Raw genomic sequence first — 24,700 nt, 5'->3', positions numbered from 1 at the left:
AAATTTATTCTAAGGTGAGTTTGGGCCTTGGGGGGGGATCACGCTCTCACTTGGAAACCTCCAGCAATAGGGGGAGGAAATGTGCTTCAAATCCCCAGGTGCCCTGTAGAGCAGTATGTGACAGGCCCAGGGACTTATGCTGGCCCACGGCAGGGTCTGGCTCTCCTTAGCCTCATGCCCTGGAGTCTCAATGATTCTCTCTCACACCTGGTTGGGATTTCGTCACAGTGCCTGAGCCACCTGCCTGAGCACAGACCTTGTTTAATGGTCATGCCCATAGGAGTGCCTCAACCTCATGGGATCTCACCAGTTTTATGGCAGGGGGACTCAGCTGCTATCAGTGGAGTCACTCCTGATTTACACTGGAGCATGTGAGGTCACAAATCAAGCCTTGCCCTGAAACTTAGGAGAAGGGGAGAAATGCAGACCTCTGACTCCTCCTGCACCAGGAAGTTCAGGAAGGACTATCGCTTGTGGTGAGAGCAAAGCAATGAAAGCACAGAATGAAGCTTCCTGCACAGTTCATCCAACGCCATCCCATCCCCCTGCTATTCCAGCCCCAGGGCTCCCCTCACACAGCTCTGCCAGTGCCCCGCACCCCTGACCTGCAGCCCCCACCCCCGCTATCCCAGCCCTGGGCTCCCCACACACAGCTCTGCCAGTGTCCCGCACCCCTGACCTGCAGCCCCCACCCCCGCTATCCCAGCCCTGGGCTCCCCACACACAGCTCTGCCAGTGTCCCGCACCCCTGACCTGCAGCCCCCCTGCTATCCCAGCCCTGGGCTCCCCACACACAGCTCTGCCAGTGCCCCTAACTGCTCCACCCCTGCATTGCATCCTGCTCTGCCAGTGGCTGGAGTGTTCCTCACCTGAATTCTGCTGCAGTTTGGAGACCCACTGGTTCATGAGCGGCTGGGATGGAGCTTTCAAGAGGTACTCAGAGCCATCCCGCAGCCTGGGAGGAAAAGAGCAAGTCAGCAAAACGATGACATGAGGTGCAAATTCCTACCCCACCCCTCCCCAACCCCACCAGCCTAGGATTCAAAGGGATAGAGGATGGAATTACACTAGAACCCCATATTCACTCCCCCTGGGCTACAGGCCCCAGGGCAAAGGAACCATGCCTCAGTGATTAGGGCCTGGTCCCCAATGCTCAGGGGCTGGCATTTCATCGGAGCTGACTGCTTATCATTATCTGGCTATGCATGTGGTCAATTAAGGGCATTAATCACAGCACTATGAGGAGGCCAGCAGGAGGCACTGTACTTATGGGACCACTCACCCCTCCTGAATCTCTATGGAATTGACTGGTTGGGGTTACTCACTGTAGCCTGAAGCAGTTGGTCTTTTTGGTGTACTCTGTTTCCCGGATGCACTGTGCTCCCGAGAGGTTCAGGGGCAGGGCCACCACGGAGCTCTGCAGCAAAAAAGACAGCAAAGAAGACAGTGAGGCCTCTGAGGCTTGGGGCATCTTTTCCCTGTGCTAGCAGGATTCCCTCATGCCTGTGACTCACAACTAACTAGTGTCCATTCTGCTCCATGGTCCCCACCACACCTAGGATCTGCCACAAGGGGTAACAACCAGGACAAAGCTGTTCCCGGCCAGCAGAATGGGGGTGTATGGGGGTGTGTTCATGAAAGGCAAGGCTGGTGAGCAGCAGCGTTCTATGGTCAAGAGACTGTGGGCATCAAGGGGGGCAGCTGTGCCCTGTAGGTGCATGACACTGTGAGGGGCAGAGAGCTGGAGACAGGGGATGGGGGCAGCTGGCAGCGCCAAGTAGGTGTGAAAGGTGAGTGAACCCCTGTGTGTGCCATTCAGTGGGTCTCCGGCGTAATCAGCTAAGGGAATGCTTTGTGCTTGTATCCCCTCCCCCTGGATGCAATGCCAGTATCACCCAGAGACTGGGAAACCAAGGCCACCTCCCCGGCTCACAGAGACCCCGCACTTAGGAGGAGCACCCCAAGCACCAACCCCCTAATGGCCTGAAAGAGGCTGGCAGCAGCAGAGGATCCTGAGGTAGCGGGGATGTCTGCATGGGTGGGGGACTTGTCCTGCCCCTTCAAACCTAACAGGGCTCCCCCTAGCCAAAGGCCCAGACACAAAGAGACAGGCTGGAGAGCAAGAGACCATGGTTCTCCTCTCAGCTCCAGCCATCTTCCCAGAGATCCTTGCTCCCCCTGCTCACCTTGCCAGCCCCACCACCCTAAACCTCAGCCGCATGTGGTGGCTGGGAGGTGAGGGGTTCATTCCCCCATCTGTCCCAGCCCTGCGATCTGCAGCCCCCTGCCACTGATAATGATTTGCTCTTCAAAGCACTTGCATGCATTCATTAATGAAACTGTACTACCACTGTCCGCTATTCCAGCGCTGGTCTGCAATCTGAGGGGGAAACTGAGGCATAAAGAAGGAACTTGCTCAAGGTCACGCAGTAAATAAGTGGCGAACCCCTTCTTCAACCACTGCCACTCCCACTGACATTTCCCTTCCCCCACCTAGAGCCAAGAACAGAACCCAGGAGTCCTGGCCGCCATTCTTCCTGCTCTCACCAGTGGACACTGCTCTATCCTCACTGTCAGCCTCACATCCCTGCCCCGCCTCTCCCTGGGAGAGGCCCAACTGCACACCGTACCTTGAGAGTGTCCTTCCTGTCCTGGTAGAAGCACAATGTCTGCCTCATCAGCACCGCATGGAAGAGGTTCCAGGTGCGACAGGTTGCCTAACAGATCAGAAGCAGAGGCCAAAGGTGAAGCAGGCAAGGCCTAGCCCAAACAGCACAGCATCTCTACCCTTGCTCCGGGGAGAGTGCCAGGCAGCTGACGTAAATCAACGTGGAGCTTTGCTGACTTCAATGGAACTACGCTGATTTACACCAGCTCAGGATCCAGCCCACTGACTTCAACGGAGCTGCACCCATTTACAGGAACTGAAGATCTGGCCGTCGATGTCCAAGCACTAATTCCTCTCTGTTTGTGGCATGTCATCGGGCATGTTGCAGATTGACTCCAACGTGATACCATCGCTTGGCAGGGCCTGACGGGGGTCGTACAATCCTAGAAGCTACTATAAATGACTGGTATTCTGAGGAATATCACTAGCTCCATGTTGCAGATGCTGACCAGGGTCAACTTCCAGCGTTTAGGGAATGTTTAATAACAGCTCAGTAACTGCTTAGATCCTACACTCAAAGCCATGCACCGAAGTGTTACAGAACTGCAGACCTGATTAAGCACCGGCTTCCCCTGCTTAGAAAGAAGGTAAATACGACTGGCGAGAAGTGCTCTGGACAGCTTGGGAGATCAAATCACCAGCTCCATGACTTGGGAACAGCTGGAGAAACGCTCAAGGAGCTGTTTAGATGGGCAGAATTTCCCCTTTGGGGGTTTTATCCATTTTACCTTCAAAACAGGATCCAAGATTTTCAACAATGGGGGCCTCCCGTTAGGTACCTACGTGCACAGCCAGATGTGCCATGCACCCCACACCTCACAGTGAAGACAATGGACGTTGCTGGGTGACAGCATCTTTGAGAACCAGGCCACTGACTTGCGTGTCTAGCTATGCACTTAGGAGCTTAACAGGCCCCGCTTCTGGCAGTGTATCTAACATACTGTGTGTGTGATTAGAGACTGATAAAGTTAAAGAAGGAAAATGCAGCCCAGGGCCCACAGAGAAGGCTGGGCAGCTTCTACTGTACCTTTCTGCCTCCTGTCTGCAACACGTGTTTCCTTTCCAGAGTCCCTTCCATCATCTGAAACTCCATTTTACTGGGGGGCGTCTGCAAGGAGACAGGCAATGAGCAAAGCAGCCCCAGCACCACTGGGCTGTTGGGAGTGCAGTCCCCCGCAGCCAGCAATCCAGGGGGTCCCACAGCCAGCCAGGACCATAACTTGAAGCCTGCAATGGTAAATGGGTCATTTGGGGTCAAAGTCTCTGTCAGAGGGATTATAATGGGGCCATGTGTGTCCTGATGGAGACATATGCTGCCCTTCCGGACCTAGTGGGAAGGCTCAATGCTGCGCAGATTCAGGGGTGACAGTGCGCTACTGTGCAATGAGACCTTCTTGGGATCCTGTATCCCTGACACATTAGCTACATGGTTCTTCCCAGCCCCATCCATGGCCTCTGGGACCAGAAGACAGCAGTGAATTGCAGAGCAGGGAACCACAGCACAGAGACCATCTTCCTCACATTGGCCTGGATTCGCAGTAAGCCCCGTGCATACATAATCTGTCCTGACAGGGTTATAAATCCACCTTGCTTCAGAAATCACCAGGACTAGAACCCAGCCCTTCAGTTCCAAAACACAGTCCTCGTTCACTTGCTACAGGAGAACTCCCATGGCTGGCACTCACAGACCTTTCATCCTTCTGGTGCATCGAGTCATTACAGGGCAAGACTGCGCCCTTGCATACAGGCTCAAAGGCAGTAGGTTCCAGCAAGTATCTGCCTCGCCATATCCTCACACTGTGCACACGCCTGCAGTAAGCACATGTGCAGAGCAGACGTGCATTGCACATGCCCAATCCATCTGTGATCTTCTGTTTAGAGCAGTGGTTCTCAACCAGGGGTACTCATCTAGTTATTTGCCTAGTTTTACAACAGGCTACATAAAAAGCATCAGCGAAGTCAGTACAAACTAAAATTTCATACAATGACTTGTTTATACTGTTCCATATACTATACACTGAAATATAAATACAATATTTATATTCCAATCGATTTATTTTATGATGATACGGTAAAAATGAGAAAGTAAGCCATGTTTAAGTAATCATGTGCTGCGGCACTTTTGTATTTTTATGTCTGATTCTGTAAGCAAGTAGTTTTTAAGTGAGATGAAACTTGGGGGTACGCAAAACAAATCAGACTCCTAAAAAGGGGTCCAGTAGTCTGGAAAGGTTGAGAGCCACTGGGTTAGAGCATGGGATCACATCTCCCTCTAGCGGCCAGTCTCTGCACCTATCTTAGCCTGCTCCTGACTCCCAGCTAGCAGAATTACTGCTTCAACTCAAGTGGCAGGAGGAGGTGATTTTGGTGCTGAAACGCTTGGGTTTGACCCTGCTGATTGCTGTGGGTGAGGTTTGGGTTTGAGCCTTGGCACAGGTTGGAGATGGTGTTCGGACAGCCAGCTAAGCCCCATGTGCTGCTCATGAGTGACCCTTTGTGGCCAGTGCAGGAGCAGGTTAGCCAGGGGAACCGTGGCTCAGAGGCCTGTTATAAAGCAGGGAATATCTAGTTATCCGGACCGATCACTGCAGTGCCTGAGAGTGTGCAAAGGGGACAGTACAGCTTCTGGCAGGTCTCCCCCAGCCCCTAAGAAACAGTACACAGAGCCCACTAACCTTGCCAACGTCTCTGTCCTCTTCCTGATGCTTCTGCTGGTTCTGTGGGCAGCTGCCCTCCACTGATCCCATGGATGCAGCCTCCTTTACCCCACAGGGCTCGTCTTGACAGGGGAAGGATGCCCAGAACCCGCGTGGGCTGCCCTCACTACCGTGTCCATCACTGGTTTCTCTTTCCCCGTCTGGGCTCTGAAGGAGCTGGGTGGAGTTGGGAAGGGTGAACTTGGCTACCAGCACATTATTCGCTGATGTTAAGATCAGTCTCCCACGGGAAACCTCTGGGCTCTGTGCCTTGTCTACCTTGTTCCCCAACATGGGGTGGGCATCAGTGTCCGCACAGGGGCTCTGCTTGTTGCGTCCCTCCACGTTCCTCCAGATGGCCTGGAGCTCCTCCTCCTCCTCTTCAAACAGCTCGTGGTCAGGGTGGCAAATCTCGGCTGAGCTTGGGAGCTTTGTCCCTTTGGACAGCCCTGATCCGGCCGCCCTTCCATCTGGAGCCAGGCCCTGGTGGTCTAACCCTGCCGACATCAGGCCACGTGGCTGGGCACCGAGCTGGCATTCAGACACAGACAGCAGGGTCGGTAGCTTTGCACACCTTCCAGAGCGTGCCATCAGGCTTTCCTCCAAGACCTCCTGGAAGGGGGCAGAGTCTAGCCGATGCTCTGGGGGATCTTCCTTTAGCTTGCCATTCACTGCGGGATGCTCTGGTTTGGCTGTGCTGGGGTCCCTTCCGGCACCACTCATGTGCTTGGTGGGAGGAGGCCTGAGCTCCACCTTAGATGCTTCTTCGAGTCTGGGTTTGCAGCCTGCTGGCTTCTCGGCCTTTGCGCTGCCGGACGTGCCCAGTGTGGCTGCCAGCTTGTCCCACTCGCGCCCAATCTGCTCATGCAGCACGCTGATGCGGGAGAGCCGGTTCAGTCTGAAGTCCAGGAAATCATCACTGCCACTGCCCTGGCTCCTGGGAGTCCACTGCTCCTCCCCACAGGGGGTGGCACCAATGCCCTGCGCCTTTGGCCTGCGGTAGCTCGGGCTGAAACTCACCTCTTCGAACCAGGTGCCTCCCTCGCTCTTAGGAGCCTTCCTGAAAGCATCCCTTGGCCCTCTGGGCCTTTGGCATGTGGCCAGCGCCTGGTTCAGTGTCTCCTTCCGCAGGCTGGCCCCATTCGCCTCCCTCTCTGCCTCACCGGTGTCCCATGGAATCGCCCCACCATCCTGCCTCACCTCCTCCCCTCCTGGCACCTCCTTCTGTGCTACTTTAATGGCGTCCTGGACATTACCAAGGAGACCAAGGTCCTTGGGCAGCTCCAAGCTCAATACGGACCCCAGGGAAAGGTGCCGGCAAGCACTCTTCGCCACCGCCAGCTGGGAACTACTGGGCCCCCAGGCTTGGCTCAGGAATTCAGCTTTGGGGCCACTAGATGCCGCGCTGACAATGCCACATTCTGCCTCAATGGCCGTCCCCAGCGGGTTCTTCACAAGGTCCAGCAGCTGCCCAAGCCTGGGGTTCGGAGGTCTCCCTGCCAACTTCTTCCCGCTGCTGCACTTGGGAGGCCAAGTGTTGCTGGGATTGTGCTTCTCCTCAAGCAAAGGCTGTAGCCTGCTGGGACCTGCTCCCATGATGCCCTGCAATGTGAGCAGCTGAGCATCCTCTGCCTTTGCCTGACCCTTTCTCTTCAGGCTGCTGAGGAGGGAGCTGGAGCTGATCTTAGGCAGGGTGTGGAAGGCGGCCTCAGGCCCGGGGCTTGGGACCAGGGAAACATGTGCTATGGTGGGCGCTCGCTTGGCTAGCCGTGGCATGGTCGAGCTCCTGCAGGTGGCGTCTCGATCCCCCCCTTTCTCCTTCACATGCAGGTAGGTGCTCACCTGGGAAACACAAGGGTGGGGAGAGACGTGAGACTTACCCGTCCAACCGCTCCAAGTCACTAGTGCCCAAACCTGTGTGGGCATGGCCCTGGACCCGCTCATGGGCTGGGTCCTCAATGGCATGCACTGGCACATGGCTCCTCCTGCCCAGCTGTCAGTCACACATCACAGTAAGCCTCATTCTCGTCACACAGTGGCCAGCGGGGTCAGGCAACCCAAGACGCATTCCAGGATGTTACAGTCACTTGGCTTCATTGCTGGGGACCAGCTCCCACAGTCCTTTTCTAGTGTGGGGCAAACCCAGTGCTGCCTGAATGGGGGCTGCACTGGCCAACTCAACAGTTGGGCTGCTCCTAATTGTGCCCCCAACACCTGTGATGTGCCTGGGACTACAGATCCCAGCATGCAATGCTTCCAGGGCACTCAGTGGCTTGGCATGCTGGGAGATGTAGTGCAGTAGTAGTAGTGCCCCTTCATATTACAGAGGCTAGCAGTTGCAAAACCCCACAGGCCCTCTGGCTGCCCCAGTATAGCAGAGGCTGGCTAAATCGTTCAAATAGCACCGATCCCCTCCCTGTACCCTTTGCCGGCTGGAGCCCATCTAGCAAAGGAGACTCAGTCGCTGCTGGTGCCCTGATGCTGGGATTTCGCTCCCTCCTGTTTGTGCCAAGTGGGAGGACTCTGAGCTCTTGGGACTCGCACTGTCCCTGCGTTCCCCACCACTCAGCAAAGGTGCCTGTTTCTTTCTCCAAGCCAGTGCTGCTCAAACTTATTACACAGAAGGGCCACAGAAATCTACGCACAACCTGCTGTGGGCCAAACACATTCTACGTATTTTAATAAAATTTAAAGTCACCTGTATTGATTTATATTTTAAGTTCAGCTTGTTTCATACGTGTTTCTATGTACAGTATCGTCTATTTACACACACATGTAAACTAAATGATGTACACATGATGACAAAACGTTAATGAATCGGCCATTAATATATTGTGTTCAAACCGGCCATGGGCCTTATGAAATGTTCGGGTGGGCCAGTGTACAGCCCGCAGGCCATAAGTTGGGCAGCCCTGCTCTAAGACACCTCCCCCTCTTCCATGCTCACAGATCTTCCTGGCCTTTCCCACTGGAACAGGCAGATTCTTTAGCAGGTCTGCACAGCCTGAGGCTGGGCGAGGATGCTGGCAAAGATCTCCGCCCTTGTGTGGCGGGGGGAATGGATCAGCACTTCCCTGAATTCAAGGCTGGATGCTGCCTGCTATCCCTGAGTCTTCTGGCTGGCTCCCTGTTCCTCTGTCCTGTTCAAGTGAATGAACTATTTCTGTAGGGGCCCTGGTCAGGTCACAGCTCTGCTTCCGAGCGCCGGCCCAGCTCACGTAGCACTGAGTCCTAAGCCTGCCTCACACCTAAGCACCTGCCCTAAGCCTGTGACTGTCCAGCAATGGTGCACACTGAGATCTGCTCAGCTTCTCTGTGCTGGGTTTTTGCCGATTTCAAGAGCTCCCGGGAAACCCCCTCAGGATAGAAATACACAAGATAGGGAGCATTAAACAAACACAATTCTGTGTGAAAGCAGCACCGGTAAAAGTGCCTGCCTCACAGCCCCGAAGCCCTCTAAGTATCCCCAGGACAGGCCTGGCTCATGCAACACACCCTCCCGCCACCAGTCTGCCCCAGGACTCCCTGGCACATTCAGGCCTTGGCCTCTCTGCTCAGGCTGGCAACAGGACTTGTCACCACCAGCTGGATTGTGGGTTTGGAGAGCTGCCCCCTGGTGACTGGACTGAGACCTTCTGACTCATTTCACCTCCCAACAGCCAGCAGATGGAAACCACTTACCAATAGGGGCCAGACAGCAACTGGTGTCCGAGAGGTGAGAGGCTCAGTAGCCCATTCCCTAGCCCCCCTGGGCCAGCTGGTGCACTGACCTCATTCTGTGGAGTACTGTGACACCAGGCAGCCCTTGGGAGGCCATTTCTCATGGCAGGGTTATCAGGATGGCATGGTGCCCTCCCTGTTCACCCCCTCCACTGCTGCAGCTCTTCTAGCAGGGGGATAAGCCTTAGCCTGGCCTCTCGGCCAGGAGCCAGCGGGGACCAGGAGCAGTGTCAGAGAGAGGACACAGAGGGACTCACGGGGACAGGACGGTGTGTTAGTATAGGGCAAGCTCACGCCATGCAGCCACTGTGCCCGGCATGCAGCCCCTGGGACGTTACCTCTTCCACGGGCTGGCGAGACGGCTTTTTCTTTCGCTTTAAACTACCCAAAGTGTTTCCTAAAAGCCCCTGGCAACGCTTCCAAAAGGTTTTACAGCCTGAGGGTTTAGTGCCAGGGAGCTGAGTGTGGGGAAAGAGAGACACAAAAAGAAAATTGAGGGAGGAGAGCGGGTGGCCTGTTACAGCGAGGAGGAGGAGGGGAGAAGGGGGGCCACAGTGCTAAAGGCCAGCCCCCTGCTTGAAATCCAAGGGAGCTTGTGCTGTATCTGCCAACCCGAGTGGCAGGGACACCGGGGCTGGGGCTCCCTAGTCCAGAGAGTCCACCTGCTTCGCTCTTGATTCATCCGAGAATCTCCTGAGCTCTCCGCTGCTCAGCCTCAGCCCCGGGGGTCTGGGTTCACCTGGAAACACCCCCACTCTGCCATGCCCTTCCAAGTGCACCTGGCAGTTTCCAAGCCCTACAAAGCCACAGCCCTGAATTCACCTGCAGTTGGACAAGCTCTGGTCTGGGGCACAGCTCCCCTAGGCAGCTCTATCGAGAAACATGGTCTCTCCCGTCTCCCCTCGCACCAAGCCTCCTGTGCACAGCACAAGCTAGCAGCCCTGACAAAGCCGTGTGTCTCCCCAGCATGACATCACCTACCCTGTGCAGGGACTCTTCCCCCGGCATCGCTCCAGCCAGCTGCAGCTTCTTCTCCCCCTTCTTGCCAATACTCAGGATCAAGTTGACTGTCCCGCCCAGGCTGCTGGGCCCAGGCTGCGGCACCAGCAGCACTGGGGACTCTGAGGGATCCAGAACTAAAGTCTCCTTGGTGGTTTCCACCTCCAATGGGGTGGAGTCCCCAGGATCTTCCCAGCTTTGCTCCAGCCCTCGGAGGGCATCTGGGATAGATGGGGCGGAAGGAGAGGCCACTTCCCTCTCTTGCCTCTGGAGCTGTGGTGGGGTGAGGGAGCACAATGTGGGCTGAGGCCCTTTAGAAGTGTTAGGGCCCAGGATGCCATCTGCTCCGGGCACAGCTGCTTGGGCGCATGGGTCCTGGGAAGTAATAGAAGACACTGAAGAGGTGGGGTTGTGGGAATGGCCTGCCCCCTGTCCTGTGCACCTCCTTTCCCTCCCCGGTGCCACGATACCCCCCTGCCCTACACCTGGTTCCTCCGTCCCCCATTCCACTCTGCTGTGCCCCCTCCTGCACCTCTCTGTACTATGGGTGTGCAGTGAGATTTGGTGGTCTCCCCCGCAGGAGCCCTAGGACTCTCACACTCTGTACATGACAGCACTGGATGCCAAAGGCAGTCTGGACGCACGGATCTCCAAGTGCTTTACAGGCATGAATTAATTCAGCTTCACAGCCGCCACCCCCACTCTGGGAGGTGGATCAGGAGCATTACCCCTGTGTTGCAGGCGGGGAAACTGAGGCACAGAGCAGGGCTGGGAGTCACTCAAGGCTGCAGAGTGAGTAGCAGCTCCAGGGCTAGAACCCAAGAGCCCTGACTGCTGGTCCTCTGCTTTAACCGCTAGCCGGCCTGTGGTGTACGGCTTCCCCGAGATTCTCCAGACGGAAACAGCCACCATGGTTTATGTGAGTCTCCCTGATTTTTGCCCTGGTGGACACAATGCCTGTGTATCTGCTCCTGTCCCATGCTGGCCTTGTGCAGAGGCCTTTCATTGTGCCAAGAGAGGCGCCTCAGCTGGGCTGAGCAAACAGCGGCCTGACCCATCCCTGCTCGCAGACTGTCCCACAGCAGCTACGGACTCACCTGGCAGCTGGGGGACACACTCAGCACAGAGTCCACGGGACCGTCTTGGCCCTTTTTGCCAGCACTCTTGTTCCCAGAATCCCAGTGGTGTTTCTGTGCTCGCCAGCGCACCAGCACCCATCCCAGCATGCTCTGCAGCTCCTCCAGGCGTTCCTTTATCTACGGGGAGAATAAAGATGCCAAGGGCTCCTGTGAGAACTTCAGCTCCCCTCCTCTACTCCCCAGACACAACTTCACCCTGGGATCGGGGACAGAGAAGCCAATGGGGAGCGTAGGATGCTGAGAACCCTTCGTTGGGGCCTGGGGAGTGGTGCTTTCTTCAGGAACAACTTCATAATGGGCCCTTTGGGGTCAGGTCTGGAAAAGAAGCTGAGCCCCAGCAGGTCTGTGTTCAGTATCCATCACATGGGTAACCACCCCAGCCAGCGGGGTGGTCTGACTGCCCCTTGCAGGGTGGGTGGTTGAGGCTGGCTCCCCCTGAGCACTAAATGGCTTCTTGGTAAATCTGTCTCACTGGGCTCCCATAAGCGAATGGTTTGGCTGGGCACTATGCAGAGGACTCACCTCTCTGATGACCCAGCAGGTTCCATCTGCCCTGTACCAGGCCAGAGGCTGAGCCCCCAGGGTTTTCAATGGGGAGCTCATGAAGCATCCCCCAGTCCACCTCCTGCTTACCGTCTCACTCAGGTAGTGCTCCTCGGACACCAGCGTCTGCCCGGTGGATGCCAGCTCCTCAAACTCCTTGAACTTGCCCTCAATTTTCCTCTCTAGCTCCTCCCACTGAGTCTCTGGGAGCCCATGAGCACTCACGCTCTCCGAAAAGATCTGAGCCCTTGTGTCCTCTGTCCAGGAGCTGCGAAGACAAGGGGACAGGGCCATAAGGAGCCACTGGGACGACTGGAGGGAATACAGCTGCCGAACCAAACCGTAGCCAGTGCTCTCCTCCCCTCTCCCCACCCCGTCCTAGGAGGGCACAGGTGAGGAACTCCCTCCAGGCTGCAGGCTGAGCCGGATCTTCCATGCCAGGGTTTGATTCTCCGCTAGGTCAAACTATCCAGAGAACGTCCCTTCAGTGACTGGCCCCCTGCTCCATGGGTTTGGCCAGCAAGGAAGGCAGAGGAAATGGCCATGCTCTAACTCAGTCTCTGCAGCAGGGAGTTCCCCCACCCCCCTCTGAGGCATGAACAGAGCTGCCACCTGACAGGATGCGACTGCGACTGTTGTGGCGCTTGGTGTGTTGTTAACGCTTCCCATGGACTCCTGCAGCTTTCCTGCGAATTTCTGCCATCGCCTCCCATTGCTCTCAGTGCGACTGAAACCGCAGGCTGCCCGCTGCCATTTCCCTACAGCTGTGCTGGTGGCGCTCCGGCTTCCCAAGCACAGACGTCACCCATAGTTCTCACTGGGACTACAGCCGGGCTGCCTTCGGGGACGATGGCCACCATCAGGCTCTGCGGCGAGCCCAGGAAGGCATGGGGGCAGAGAGAGGGAGAATGTGAGGGCTGGAGGCTGAGGGAAAATACGGGAGGAAGGGAAAGGCAAGGGCCAGGAGACGATGGGGAAGCCTGGGGAGCGACAGAAGAGTGGCAAACATCCTGGGGTTCTCTGGACATCTGACTTTCCCCAGGGAGCTATTTCAGCTCCCCTTGCACCTCCCCAGTCTGCTCCCCAGAGAGCAACACCTGGCCAGACACTTGTGAACCCCAAGCTGAGCACCAGCCCTCAGGCTGTCCTCCCTGGATCCCAACTTTACAGGCAGGGCTGGCTGGATCACAAAGGCAGTTGGAAGGGAAGACGCCATGCAGGCTGCAGCCACTTACATCATGGCTAAGTAATCTCCAAAGAACTGCTGCAGCCGACCGGCCTGCTGCACATGGCCCTTGTTCTCCAGCACCAGCTTTTGCAGCTCCTCCCAGGCCTGCAGCGTCCCCTGGATCTCTGGGCCCATGTCATGCATCCGAGCTGGGCAGAGCTTTTCCAAGTGGATGACTGCCTTCTCCAGCTCCTCCACGTCCCCCTCCAGCACCTCGGACATGTTGAACTAGGGGACATAAAACAAAAGGACTCGGGACACGTAAAAGAGACCCTCTTGGCAGGGGGCTCCCAGCTCCCTTCCCCATGGGGGAGTGTTTTTCTGCCTCTCTGCCTGAAGACAGGAGGGGACCGAGGCAACCCTGCCTACTTGGCTTGCCAAGTTGTTTCCTTCCCCTCCCACTTGGGGAAAAAGATCAGGGTTGGGAATCAACATGGCAGGGCAAAGCACTGGGCTGACTCCCTCAGGCACTGGCACCTAGAGATGGCACCCAAACCCAGGCCCCCTGCATGACAGGGGCAGACATTAGCCACTAGGCCACCAGGCTGAATCCCTTCAGCATCGCAGGAAATGCAATGTAGAGAGTTAGGACCCACACCTGATCCTCCTGCATACAGCTCAGAGCACTGAGCCCCTGACCATGGGAGCAGCCTCTACTTTATCATCTCTCCTGTGCGACAGGGGATGGGAGTGCAGGGGGAGATATGCTCTGTGGAGAGCTGTGCTCTGCAGGGTGCAGGGCGTGGGGGAGCAGAGGATGGGGAAGAAGGGGGTAGGGGAGCAGGGGATGGGGAAGCAGGGGGAGCTGTGCTCTGTGGGGTGCAGGGGGTGGGGGAGCAGGTTGTGGGAGACCAGGGGAGCTGTGCTTTGTGGGGAGCAGGGGACAGGGGAGCAGGCTGTGGTGGCACAGGAGGAGCTGTGCTCTGTGAGGAGCAGGGGATGGGGGAGCAGAGGATGAGGGAGCAGGGGGAGCTGTGCTCTGTGGGGTGCAGGGGATGGGGGTACAGGGGATGGGGGTGCAGGCTGTCGGGGCACAAGGGGAGCTGTGCTCTGTGGGGGAGCAGGAGATGAGGGAGCAGGCTGTGGGGCGCAGAGGGTGGGGGAGCAGGGGATCTGTGATTTGTGGGGAGCAGGGGGTGGGGGAGCAGGGGATGGGGGAGCAGCAGGGTGAAGAGGGATCCAGGTTTCCCAGCAGACAGTTCCACTCTGCTCTGCATGGAGCTGGTTCCCTCCATGGGGATGCAGAATGGAAAGATGTGTGAGTTGTTGGCAGCCAGACCTTGGCACACAGGGGCTGACGCAATCCCTTCCCCTCTCCCTGCCTGGCCACAGGGGGAGTTGACAGGAAAGGCCTAGAGACAGCTGGAAAATTCCAGTGAGCCCTCCATAAAAGGCCAGGGCTTATGGCTCTTGGGCCTGAGGGCTAGAGTCTCCCTGAGGTGACCTCGTCTCTACTCCTGACACCCTTGGTAACCCCTAGCTCCAACATGCCAGGGCACTGCAAGGCTCCCAGGAAGCCAGTACAGGCCATCGGTGACTCCACTTACCATGGCAAGTCAGAGCGGCGCAGTCTCTGGGACTCACCTCCATCTCCTGCTGCTGGCTCTGCAGCCCCTGCAGCCCCTGCAGGTCCAGCTCACTCTTCACTGTGACAAAGCCACTCTCCACCTGGGCGATATCACGGGCCAGAGCCTCCGCTCTGCATCGAATGGCCTCCATGCGTGGAAAGACTCTGGCAAGCTGGGAGAGAGAAAAGTGAGGTGAACCCCAGTGTGAGCTCCCTTCAGAGATGCTCCTTGTCCTCACACGGATGCTAGCTAGCTGCGGGGCGCAAAAAAAGAATAGGGATAACTGTGCAGCACTAGCATCAGCTGCCTCAGCCTTGGCTCCCAACCCCCTGCTCTAACCACTAGGACAGACTCCACTCCTAGGGACAGGTATAGGACCCAGGAGTCCTGTCTCCCAGTCCCCTGCTCTAGGACACACTCCTCTTCCAGGGTCAGGAATAGAACCCAGGAGTCCTGGCTCCCAGCCCCCTGCTCTAATCACTAGACCAGGGGCGGCCAGCCTGAGGCTGAGAAGGAGCCAGAATTTACCAATGTACATTGCCAAAGAGCCACAATAATACCTCAGCAGCCCCCCAGCAGCTCCCCCCACTCCAACCTGCAGCGCCTCCTGCCCACCGTCAGCCCCACCAATCAGTGCCTCCCACTTCCTCCCCACGCCTCTCACCCGCCACAATCAGCTGTTACCTGGTGTGCCGGAGGCTCTGGTGCAGAGGGGGGGAGAGCGAGGGCATGGCAGGCTCGGGGGAAGGGGTGAAGTGGGGGCAGGGCTTGGGGCAGAGCAGGGGGTTGAGCAGTGAGCACCCCCCAGCACACTGGAAAGTTGGCACCTGTAGCTCCAGCCCTGGAGTCGGTACCTATGCAAGGAGCCGCATATTAACTTCTGAAGAGCCGCATGCGGCTCCGGAGCTGCAGGTTGGTCACCCCTGTACTAGACCCTACTCTCTCAGGCTGGCACTATGCATAGGAGCCCCCCTTCAGTCAGACTCTACTGTTCTGCCCTCACCTCTGACTGAGCCAGCCGTGCTCCGCATGGCCACTAGTGGTGTGTTACCCCCCTCCTTCTCCGTCAAAGGCTCCTCACGCCAGATCCCTTACCAGGCGCTCCAGACTCTCAGTTTCAGCTGCTGCCTCCATGACTCGCTCCCGCTCCTTCACCACGTTGTTCAGCATCTCCACAGCCTCCTGCAGCTCACCCAGGGGGCTGCTCATGTCCTCACGGCTCAGCTGCTGCCCAGCCTGGGCCAAGGGGAGGTGCACAGGCTCCTGGGAGCCCAGCCTGCTGGTCCCTGGCTAAAGCAAACACACAGGGATGCTGGAGCTTTAGAGAGAGACCGGGACACGTGGGGTGATTCTGGCACCACCTGGCCTGCGAGGGGTCCCGTGGAGCCTCCTCACCATGCACTCAGGGTTGCTGATCTCAGCCATTCCCCAGGATTGAGGTCAGTGGCCACTGTGCCTCCCCCCACCTCAGAGCAAACACTGGCAGCTGCTGGGGGTGACGCTGGAAAGCGAGGGGTTCCAGTTATCCCCCACCCAACCCCTGACCTCACTCAGTCAGCAGTAGGGCCCCTCCACCCAGACTGACCCAGCAGGGATGGGATTCCCAATGGGGGCCCGAGTCTAGGCCCATCCCCACTCAATCCTCACCAGCGTGCTGTTCCCCTGGCTCAGCACCTCCTCCTGTTGCACATTCTGCAGGAACTCAGACAGCACCAGGGAATCGCGCAGGTCCTCCGCCCGCCGCTGCAGGGCCGCCCGCACGCACCCCAACCTGGCACAGCAAACGCAGCAGTGGGGCAGGAGCACACGGAGAGGCAGCGCCGCAGGGGGATCCTCCTTCCCACTGCAGGGAAATCCCCTCCCGACCCTTCAGTGCTGCCATTCCCCAATGCTGCCCTCCAGGGGGCTCCCAACCCACTGACACAGCCACCCCCTTCCATCCCCCAAGGTCGTCCCATTGGAGGTCTCCCACCCCTCTGACACCACTGTCCCCTCCCATTCCTCAAGGCTGCCCTCAGGGGATCCCCTCTCACCTCTCCGATGCCACATCCTCCCCAGAGGGGGGAATCCCCTCACACTCCTCCAACCTCATCTCTTCCTCACATCCCCTGACACTACCTCCCACTCCAGCAGCCTGTGCTCCCCGTAGTCCAGTTCCCAGTCCTGTTTCCCCAGGACTCACTTCTCCTCCATCATCTCCACCTTGCTCTGAATCTTCCCAGCCATCACGTGCTCTGCAGAGGGCTCTCTCCCCATCTCCTCCCGCAGGGCTTGGAGCTTGATGCCCCACAACAGGACCTGGTTCTCCAAGCAGCTGATCTCCTGGAGGTCCCTGCGGAGTTCCTCTGGGCTCCTCATGGTGGCGGGCTCCGACAGCGAGCCCACCACCCCCTGCAGCCAGTGCTCAGCCCCATCCAGCTCTCCCACCAACCGCAGAACCTGCAGGAAGAGATTGGAGAGTGGGACAGACAGGACCTCCCAGGCCAGATCCCCCTCTGTCCCAGCCTCAGGGTGGGCAGGAATGAAAGCCCCTGAGGGCGCCGTGGCATCGTGTTGCAGGGAAGACCAGTTCGGTGTGACCCAGCACCGTGCTATCCCACCCAGGGCAGCACGTTTCCATGGACCATCGCAGGGCTCTCCATCCTGCAGCACAAACAGCACCCGGTTGCCCACCTGGAGGCATCTCAGACACAGCAGGGGCAGTCCTGGCTGTGCCAGCACGGAGGCCACTGCAGTGCCAGATCCAGCTGGAGGAGCAGAGGCTTCCTGAGCTGGCTCCACACAGGGCACCTGTCCCTCCCAGGTGGTGTGCATGGCACTGGGCTAACTGATCTTTGAGGAAGGCCAGGCAGCCAGGGCCATCACCCCGCACCCTGCTGACACTCCCCGGGAGACTCCCTTGCAGGGGGCTGCAGCCGAGGCTCAAGATGGCCCCTGCACCAGCACAGCCCAGAGAACGGGCACAGCGACCCCTGTCCCACCAGTGCCTGCACTGGGGCTGCCCCTGTGTCCCGTGTGCACCCCCTTCCCGCCCTGCTCACACCCCTCTGTCTGATACGGGCTCATGCCTGGCAGAGACAGATGGCACCACGCACCTTATCAATCTCCCTCAGCGCCGCACCGTTCTCCCGGTGCCTCCTCTGCAGCTCCTCCCACAGCCCCTCCAGCTCCTGGAGGATGCCTTCCACCTGAGGTCTCCCTCCATGGCTGCCACACAGCAGCGTCTGCCCTTCCTGTGGGACACGGACACGCATTGTCAGGTGACGCCCACCTGGGCGTCCCGCTCTGCAATCCCTTAGAGGGGCCTGAGAATGAGGCACATGCTGAGGACAGGGATCTGCCCTTCCCAGCCCCCTTGACCCTGGCCACCAAGGGGGCATGGATCTCACTGCCCACTCCCATCCCTCCCCAGAAGGCAGCGGAGAGGAAACTCCTCCTGGCGCCCCAGGTGCCTGGCAGGGGAACCCAGTGTTATTCCCCAGTTGCACGAAACACCTGCCACCGGGGATGCCATCACCATGGCGCCCCCTCTGCATCCCCAGCAGCGAGTTGTAGAGGGGGACTTCCCGTCCCACAAAGTATGCACCCCACAGCTGGTGCTCACCAGGCGCAGGGCCTCGACGCTGGAGCTGTTGCCCAGGATCTCCTGCTGCAGCGCTGCCTGCTGGCTCTGTGCAGCCTCTAGGCTCTCTGCGTCCTCCACTTGGCTCAGCCGGATGCTGAGCCCTACGTTCTCCCTCAGCCAGGACACAGCCTGCCGCACACCGGAGGAGAGACAGCGCGTTACTGCCAGCCGAGGCATGGGGGGCTGCGAGGAGAGGGGGAGACACATGGGGGAGCACCCAACGCTGGGACCCAGGGACAGGGGCTGGGACGCGCCTTGGCTCATTTGAGACGTTACCACGTTAGCAGCCTGACAGAAGTCCTGCAGCTTGGCCTCCTGCTGGGGTTGGCCCCGCACAGCATCCGACTGTCCTGGGGGTTTCCTCCTCCTGCGGGAGAGAGGCAGAGTCATGGACAGTTTCTCTCCTACTACAGGGACCCCTGCAGGCTCTGCCAAAGGACCAGGGCAGCCTCATATCACAGATATGAGATACAGCTGCAGGGCAGGGGCTGGTATCCATGCCATGGGGGCCCCACAGGTTCAGGGCATGGGGGCAGCTGCCTGTACCAGGGAAACCCCAGGTGCCCATGTCCTTCCCTGCCTGCTATGCCCCTTCTGGGGACTAGGTTCTGGAGCTGGGGATGGATTCTTACAGCTAAAGAACAGGCCTAGCCCAGCAAATGCTCTAGGTCCCCTCCCCTCCCCTCCCCTCTCCCCCCTCCTAAGGAATACCTGGCCTATACCCCAACCCTGGACCCCATTCTTGGGAGCAGCCTGCCGAGTCAGTACCTATTACTGTTGCTGTGGCAGCCAGGAGTGGCCTGCTCTCCTGGCGAGCTCGGGCTTCCCTCCTCGCCTCTCACATGCTCCGTCACATTCCCTGCAAAGTCCTTCTGCACCTAGGACACAACAGGAGCCTCCCAGGATCCCATTCCTCCCTCATCTAGCACCAGGTGGAGGAATGGGGACCAACAGAGCCAGCTCAGCCTCCCCCCGCACCAGGCCTAACACCTACTCCTCTGCTGCCACACACAGAGCACTCCAGGGAGCAGGGCCATCCTGGCAGCAGCACAGGGTCCAAAGCAAAGCCCGGTGACAGGTCCCTGGGGCTGTGGGTGGGGCGGGTGCTGCTGTGCAGCCCATCCAGAATTCCAGGTGCCAGGGCGACATCACAGACGGACGCAGGTCAGAGCCCAGAGGGACACACAGGAATATGTGCTAGGTTGGCCTGGGCAAAGGTGTATTGGGAGGAGGGGATCTGAGCCGGTGTGTGGGATGCATGAAGGGGCAGGTGTGTGCAGAGGTGGGGCACATACAGCACTCCCAGACCATCCCACAGGTCAGTGTTCAGAGCCACACACAGGTCACCTGGGGCACTGCACACAGGTTCCAGGGTTTACGTGATCACATGCTTATCACTCAGAGTTCATAGAGGGGGGTCCCAAGCGTTAGCGAGGGTGTCACAAGAGGGGTCACACAGCTGTCACTTAGGGTTCACGGGCTCAAGCTCTTTCCCCATGTGCCTTTGCTGGGTGTCTAAGGGAAGTGGCTCTGGTTTGGCTGCTCTTGTTGCAGGGAAGGGGAGGGCTGGGGAGAGGGGCAGGGCCCCAGCTACTGTACTCACCATACGTAACGGGACCCTCCTCCGCTTGTCTCCGGCTTCCCTCCCTGCAACTCCCCCACTGCCACCTTCTGTATGCTCAGGGCTCAGGGCATCGGTCTCTCTCATCGGCAAACTGCTCACCAGGGCCAGCAACGGTGACTTCTCATTCCTGGGAGATGGGGAGCACACACAGGGCGAGGGGTGGGGAGTGAGAGGCAAGAGGAGAGAGAATGGGGAAGAGAGCTCTAAGCTGTTCTGGCCCCGTGAGTCCTCTGGGGTTGACTCAGGAGCAGAGTCTGGCTCATGGCAGCCAATAGTTGATGTGGGTTCTGCCCCAGGGACCCCGCTCCAGGCAGGTGTGGGGAGCCCCAATACAGGGGAATCCAGCAGATGATGGAGAAGTAGGGCCAGATTTTCAAAAGCACTGTACACCCAGTAGCTCCCAACGGCCTGACCCTACCTGTGTAATGGGAGCTGAGCTCTTTGGAAAGTCCAGCTCTTGTTTCCCAGAGCTGAAACCCCAGCTGCCAATGGCAGGCAGCTCAGATTTGAACATATCCATAGAATGGGCCAAGCCAACGCCTTTCCCACTCCACCAAGCTTGTGGGGATCAGCCATGACCATGGATTCAGATTCTGTAAGTCGGGGAAGAGCAACTTCAGCCACTCAGGAACCAGCATGTGTGTAAACCCAAAGCCACCCTGCCTGTTTCTGGCTATGCTGTCTTGTGATTGGCTGAGATACTCAAGCAGCCCACTCTCTAAGTCAATCAAATAATAGCTCAAAGGGCAGAGGTCACTCCATCTGCCCTCAGAGCCTCCTCTGAAGCATTCTCCCCAGTGTACAGAAGAGAACACTGAGGCACAGAGCAGGGCAGGGACCTGCCTTCCAGGGCCACACAATGAGACAAGTGCAGAGCTGGATATAGAACCCAGGAGTCCTGGCTCCCTCATGCTTCAAGTCACACGCCCTTCTGCTCAACAGGTCTTGAGGCAGGAGTGGGCAACAAGTGACCCCTGTGAACACACACGCTTTGCTAAATTCAGCCCTGGGCTTGCTCTGTGTTTAGGGGGGATGCTAGTGGGTGGGTTGCTACGAGGCTCTGCTGTACCTCAGCACCTGCTGAAGCTGGGCCCAGCTCTCCTTGACGTCTCGGTGTTTGTGCAGGACTCGTGCTGCCAGGCTGGGATGGAGGCTGATGAGCTGGGACACGGTCACATCCAACATCTGGAGGAGCGAGAGGGGCACGAAGTGAGCTAATGGGGCTGGCTGAGGGTGACCATCCAGAGACCAGAGCTGAGCACAGAGGCTACCTGGGAAATGCTGAGTTAGCCCTCCAGGGGCAGGTGAGCAGCAGGACACAGGGCCCCAGCTCCCTTCTAACAAGCCCTCCCACTGATCCCTCCTCTCCACACACCAAACCCTGCCCAAGATCCAGCCCCTCTGAGATGCCAGTCTGGTTAGCTGAAGGCAGCTCTGGATGCAGCCACCCCTGTTACAAAGGATTCAGGGCATGACATATGCCAAACCCCTTGATGCTGGCAGTTCGGCCAGATGAAGGTTTGACTCCAGGCCATTCTGCCCATGCCACACCCTGCTAGGGGCTGTAATGTCCGTGTCCGAGCCGGGTGGTGGGGGGAGATGTCCCGTCAGAGCACACGCAGTATGCCTTACCTCTCAGGTGAGACATTTCGGGTGAGTTTGGGACAGCACAATGTCGACACTTACCATGACCTGGCTGGCAATATCCCTGACGTCTCGGTCCCGGCCAGGCTCAGGGTCCCCCTGCTTCCCCACGCCACAGAGGTTCCTCCACTGCAAGAAGCAGCAGCACCCATTGTACCCCTTAGGGGAAGGTGGGGACAGGGCCCCGCTCTCTGCAGTGCCTCTGTGCCATTTGGATCCCCTCTGAGTGATCCTATCCCCCACCCCATGTCACACAGGAATCCCCTCCTCCAATCCTGCTCCCCAGTGACAGGAGCCACCAGCCCTGGCAGCACCAGCAATGATGTAACTAAGGGTCTGGCTGAGGGGGGCGGCAACTCCAGAGCATGCAGGGGAGCTGGTAACTCAGCCCTAGAGCAGGGAGTCCCCAGAACGTCACCTTCCCAGAGATGCTAGGGAATGTCCACCATTTCCTGGGAGTAAAGACAGGCCCCAGGGAAGAAGAGGCAGAGTGTGATACTCCTCCATCAGGCCCCCCCATGGCCTCCTTCTCACGCTGGGCTCTGCTCACAACCTGGGGCTGGGGAGAGTCCTCACTTCAGCTCAGTTCCAAGTGCCTGATAGGGATGGGGCACAGGCAGTGGGGTAGCTCACACTCTGACTGGCCAGGAGAGCCAAGCTCTTTTTCTCCACGCAGCATTGGGGGTCCCCCTCTCCCTACTTAACTCCCTTGATATTCTGTACTGCTGCTGCCGAGCTGGTGGCCAAGGAGGAGCAGAAACAGCTCATCAAGCCAATCGTGGCGGGGCGGGGGGGTGAAGGGGGAGCTGTAGAGCTCTCTCCCTGGCCCCCTGGTGGGGAGAATACTCCTTCCACACCCTCCCCAGCCCTGTGCTAGCCCAGGTGTCAGGGGCTGAGAGAAGAGTGGGCTCTTCTCCAAACTGCCCTTGCTTTGGGAGGTCCCTATAGCCCGGCATGAGAACTTCCCATCCTTGCACCCGCGCCCCTCAAACCATCGATGGGGCCGGAGCTGATCTGAGCCCTCAGCGGTACCTTGGCGTGGATGGCTCTGAGGAGCGTGTCCGCTTGCTGGAGGAAGGCAGCTGCCTCGAGGGCCAGCTGCAGGGTCTCATGCTGTTCCTTCAGGGTCCCCTGGAGCCGCAGCCACCTGGGCGGAGAAAGCAGGAGGAGGTTATTGCAGATCGCGCTGCCCAGTGCGGCCTCCCCCAGCCTCCTCAGCCATTCCCACAGTCACGTGACTCACAGGCCAAGACCTCCCTGTGCCCGGCCTGCCTGGCTCTGCAGCCCCCAGGTAGCTGTGACTCCTCCCCACTCACATTTTATTGAGGTGCTTGCGCCGTGCAGAGATGCTCCTGCTCTCACTCTTGCCAGGCTTCTCCAGTTTCTGGGCCAGGCTGTTCATCTCTTCATGCAGGCCCTGGAATTGCTGCTCCTCCTGCGCTCAGACAGAGAAAAAGAGAAATTCCACCAACTCCCCTGGCCCAGCACAACGAGCCAGTCCCCCAGGGAGAAATCAGCTCCTGGCTCCAGCTCCAGTTAAGCGCCAATGTGGACACAAGAACAAATAGATATAAACTGGCCATCAACAAGTTGAGGGTTGAAATTAGGCAAAGGTTTCTCCCCATCAGAGGAGTGAAGCTCTGGAACCGCCTTCCGAGGGGAGCAGTGGGGGAAAAAAACCTAACTGGCTTCAAGGCTGAGCTTGATAAGTTTATGGCGGGGCTGGTATGATGGGACTGCCTATAATGGCGTGTAGCTGATCTGTGACTGCTAGCAGCAAATATCTCCAATTGCTGGTGATGGGACACTAGCTGGGGAGGGCTCTGAGTTACTACAGAGAATTCTTTCCCAGATGTCTGGCTGGGGGTCTTATTCACATGCTCAGGGTTTAACTGATCACCATTTTGGGGTCAGGAAGGAATTTTCCTCTGGGTCAGATTGGCAGAGACCCTGGGATTTTTTTTTGCCTTCCTCTGCAGCAGGGGGCATAGGTCACTTGCAGGTTTAAACTAGTGTAAATGGTGGGTTCTCTGTAACTTGAAGTCTATAAACCATGATTTGAGGGCTTCAGTAACTCACCCAGAGGTTATGAGTCTGTTATAGGAGTGGGTGGGAATGGTTCTGTGGCCTGTAGGGTGCATGAGCTCAGACTAGGTGATCATGATGGTCCCTTCAGGCCTTAAAGACTATGAGCTCCATTTCACATGCTCCAGCACTGGCTGCTGAGAGACTTGGGCAGGAGCCACTGCCCAGCTGGGTCTGGGGCCCCCAGCACAACGGACTCTGTGGCTGAAAGGCATGGCTTCGAAGAGCATTCTGATGCTTGTGGCACCAGGGGGCGCTAGGCTCAACAGTGTTGCAGAGGCCTCCCCAAAGGATAGCTGGGTGTTACTGAGATGTTCCCGGTTCACCCCGGATCAATCAGTCATTGCTCTGGCTATAACACCAAGCCAGTGAGGAGCTGAGATGGACTGTTGGCTGGGAAGTCTGAGGTGTCCCCTGGGGGCCGAGCTACAGCTGAGAAACGCAAGACATCCCCTGGGGGTGGGGCGACAGGGACCAAGCCCGAGCCAGGCCACGGGAGAGACACTCACCTGTTTTAAGTCAAGGATGCGGCGGGTGAGCTGGATCTTGTCCATGCTCTCTTGCAGGAGGGCAGTCAGCCCAGGCTTCTCTTCCTGGGACAGATGGGGGTTAGGACATAGAGGGGGCAGAGGAAGTCAAGAGATCTACAGAGAAACTGCCCCAGACTGAACCTGAAGCAGGAGGTCTAGGGCGAGGGCAGAGCAACCGGGAGTCAGCACTCCTGGGCTCCACACCCAGCTCACTCTGTGAACTTGGGCAAGTCCCTTCCCCTCCCCGCCTCAGTTTCCCCTTCTGTAACTGGGAGACATGCCCTGGAGCACCATCACCCTGTCCATGGGTGATCTCAGCTCCCCTCTACGTTACACAGGCAGCTAGGTCCTGGTTGCCACGGCAAATGCAATTTGCCTATAGGCTGAGAGTATGAAGATACCATTTTTAATCAAGTGGCATTTCCCTGTTAGGGCCCTGGCCCCACCTCCCCAAGTCCTACAGTGCCATCCTGGGCCCCAGGCTGCTGCCCTGCCCTTTCCAAGTGGCAGGTCTCTGCTCAAGGGCCAAACCTTTGGCAGAGTCAGTGGCAAGGCTCAGAGACCCCGCTGCAGGGGCAGGGTCCCTTGGACATTGCAGGGGGTGAGGCACATTCCTAATGCATCACCAGGC

At 58.0% G+C, this 24,700-nt stretch overlaps 1 protein-coding gene across 3 annotated transcripts in view; it reads right to left on the bottom strand.

The window, feature by feature from the left end:
• The window catches only part of LOC125633778 (uncharacterized), a 45,423-nt gene that overhangs the window by 7,667 nt on the left and 13,056 nt on the right, over positions 1-24,700 (bottom strand). For 2 of the 3 annotated variants that reach the window (XM_048843528.2, XM_048843529.2), the window contains 24 exons: positions 24,049-24,132; positions 22,771-22,889; positions 22,487-22,601; positions 21,497-21,583; positions 20,880-20,995; positions 19,790-19,937; positions 18,955-19,064; positions 18,463-18,553; positions 18,166-18,315; positions 17,657-17,794; positions 16,744-17,000; positions 16,209-16,332; positions 15,657-15,851; positions 14,578-14,733; positions 13,001-13,221; positions 11,856-12,033; positions 11,181-11,339; positions 10,066-10,458; positions 9,423-9,542; positions 5,344-7,206; positions 3,696-3,776; positions 2,631-2,717; positions 1,326-1,417; positions 870-955 (listed from right to left, as the gene is read on the bottom strand). In XM_048843528.2, the coding sequence (XP_048699485.2) occupies positions 870-955; positions 1,326-1,417; positions 2,631-2,717; positions 3,696-3,776; positions 5,344-7,206; positions 9,423-9,542; positions 10,066-10,458; positions 11,181-11,339; positions 11,856-12,033; positions 13,001-13,221; positions 14,578-14,733; positions 15,657-15,851; positions 16,209-16,332; positions 16,744-17,000; positions 17,657-17,794; positions 18,166-18,315; positions 18,463-18,553; positions 18,955-19,064; positions 19,790-19,937; positions 20,880-20,995; positions 21,497-21,583; positions 22,487-22,601; positions 22,771-22,889; positions 24,049-24,132 (5,170 nt within the window). The remainder of the gene's footprint in view (positions 1-869; positions 956-1,325; positions 1,418-2,630; positions 2,718-3,695; positions 3,777-5,343; positions 7,207-9,422; positions 9,543-10,065; positions 10,459-11,180; positions 11,340-11,855; positions 12,034-13,000; positions 13,222-14,577; positions 14,734-15,656; positions 15,852-16,208; positions 16,333-16,743; positions 17,001-17,656; positions 17,795-18,165; positions 18,316-18,462; positions 18,554-18,954; positions 19,065-19,789; positions 19,938-20,879; positions 20,996-21,496; positions 21,584-22,486; positions 22,602-22,770; positions 22,890-24,048; positions 24,133-24,700) is intronic. The other variant, XM_048843531.2, reaches the window with a different exon arrangement.

Source organism: Caretta caretta, chromosome 3 (genome assembly GCF_965140235.1).
Source record: "Caretta caretta isolate rCarCar2 chromosome 3, rCarCar1.hap1, whole genome shotgun sequence".
NCBI classification, from domain to species: domain Eukaryota; kingdom Metazoa; phylum Chordata; order Testudines; family Cheloniidae; genus Caretta; species Caretta caretta.
This window is presented reverse-complemented; position numbering and strand designations above follow the sequence as displayed.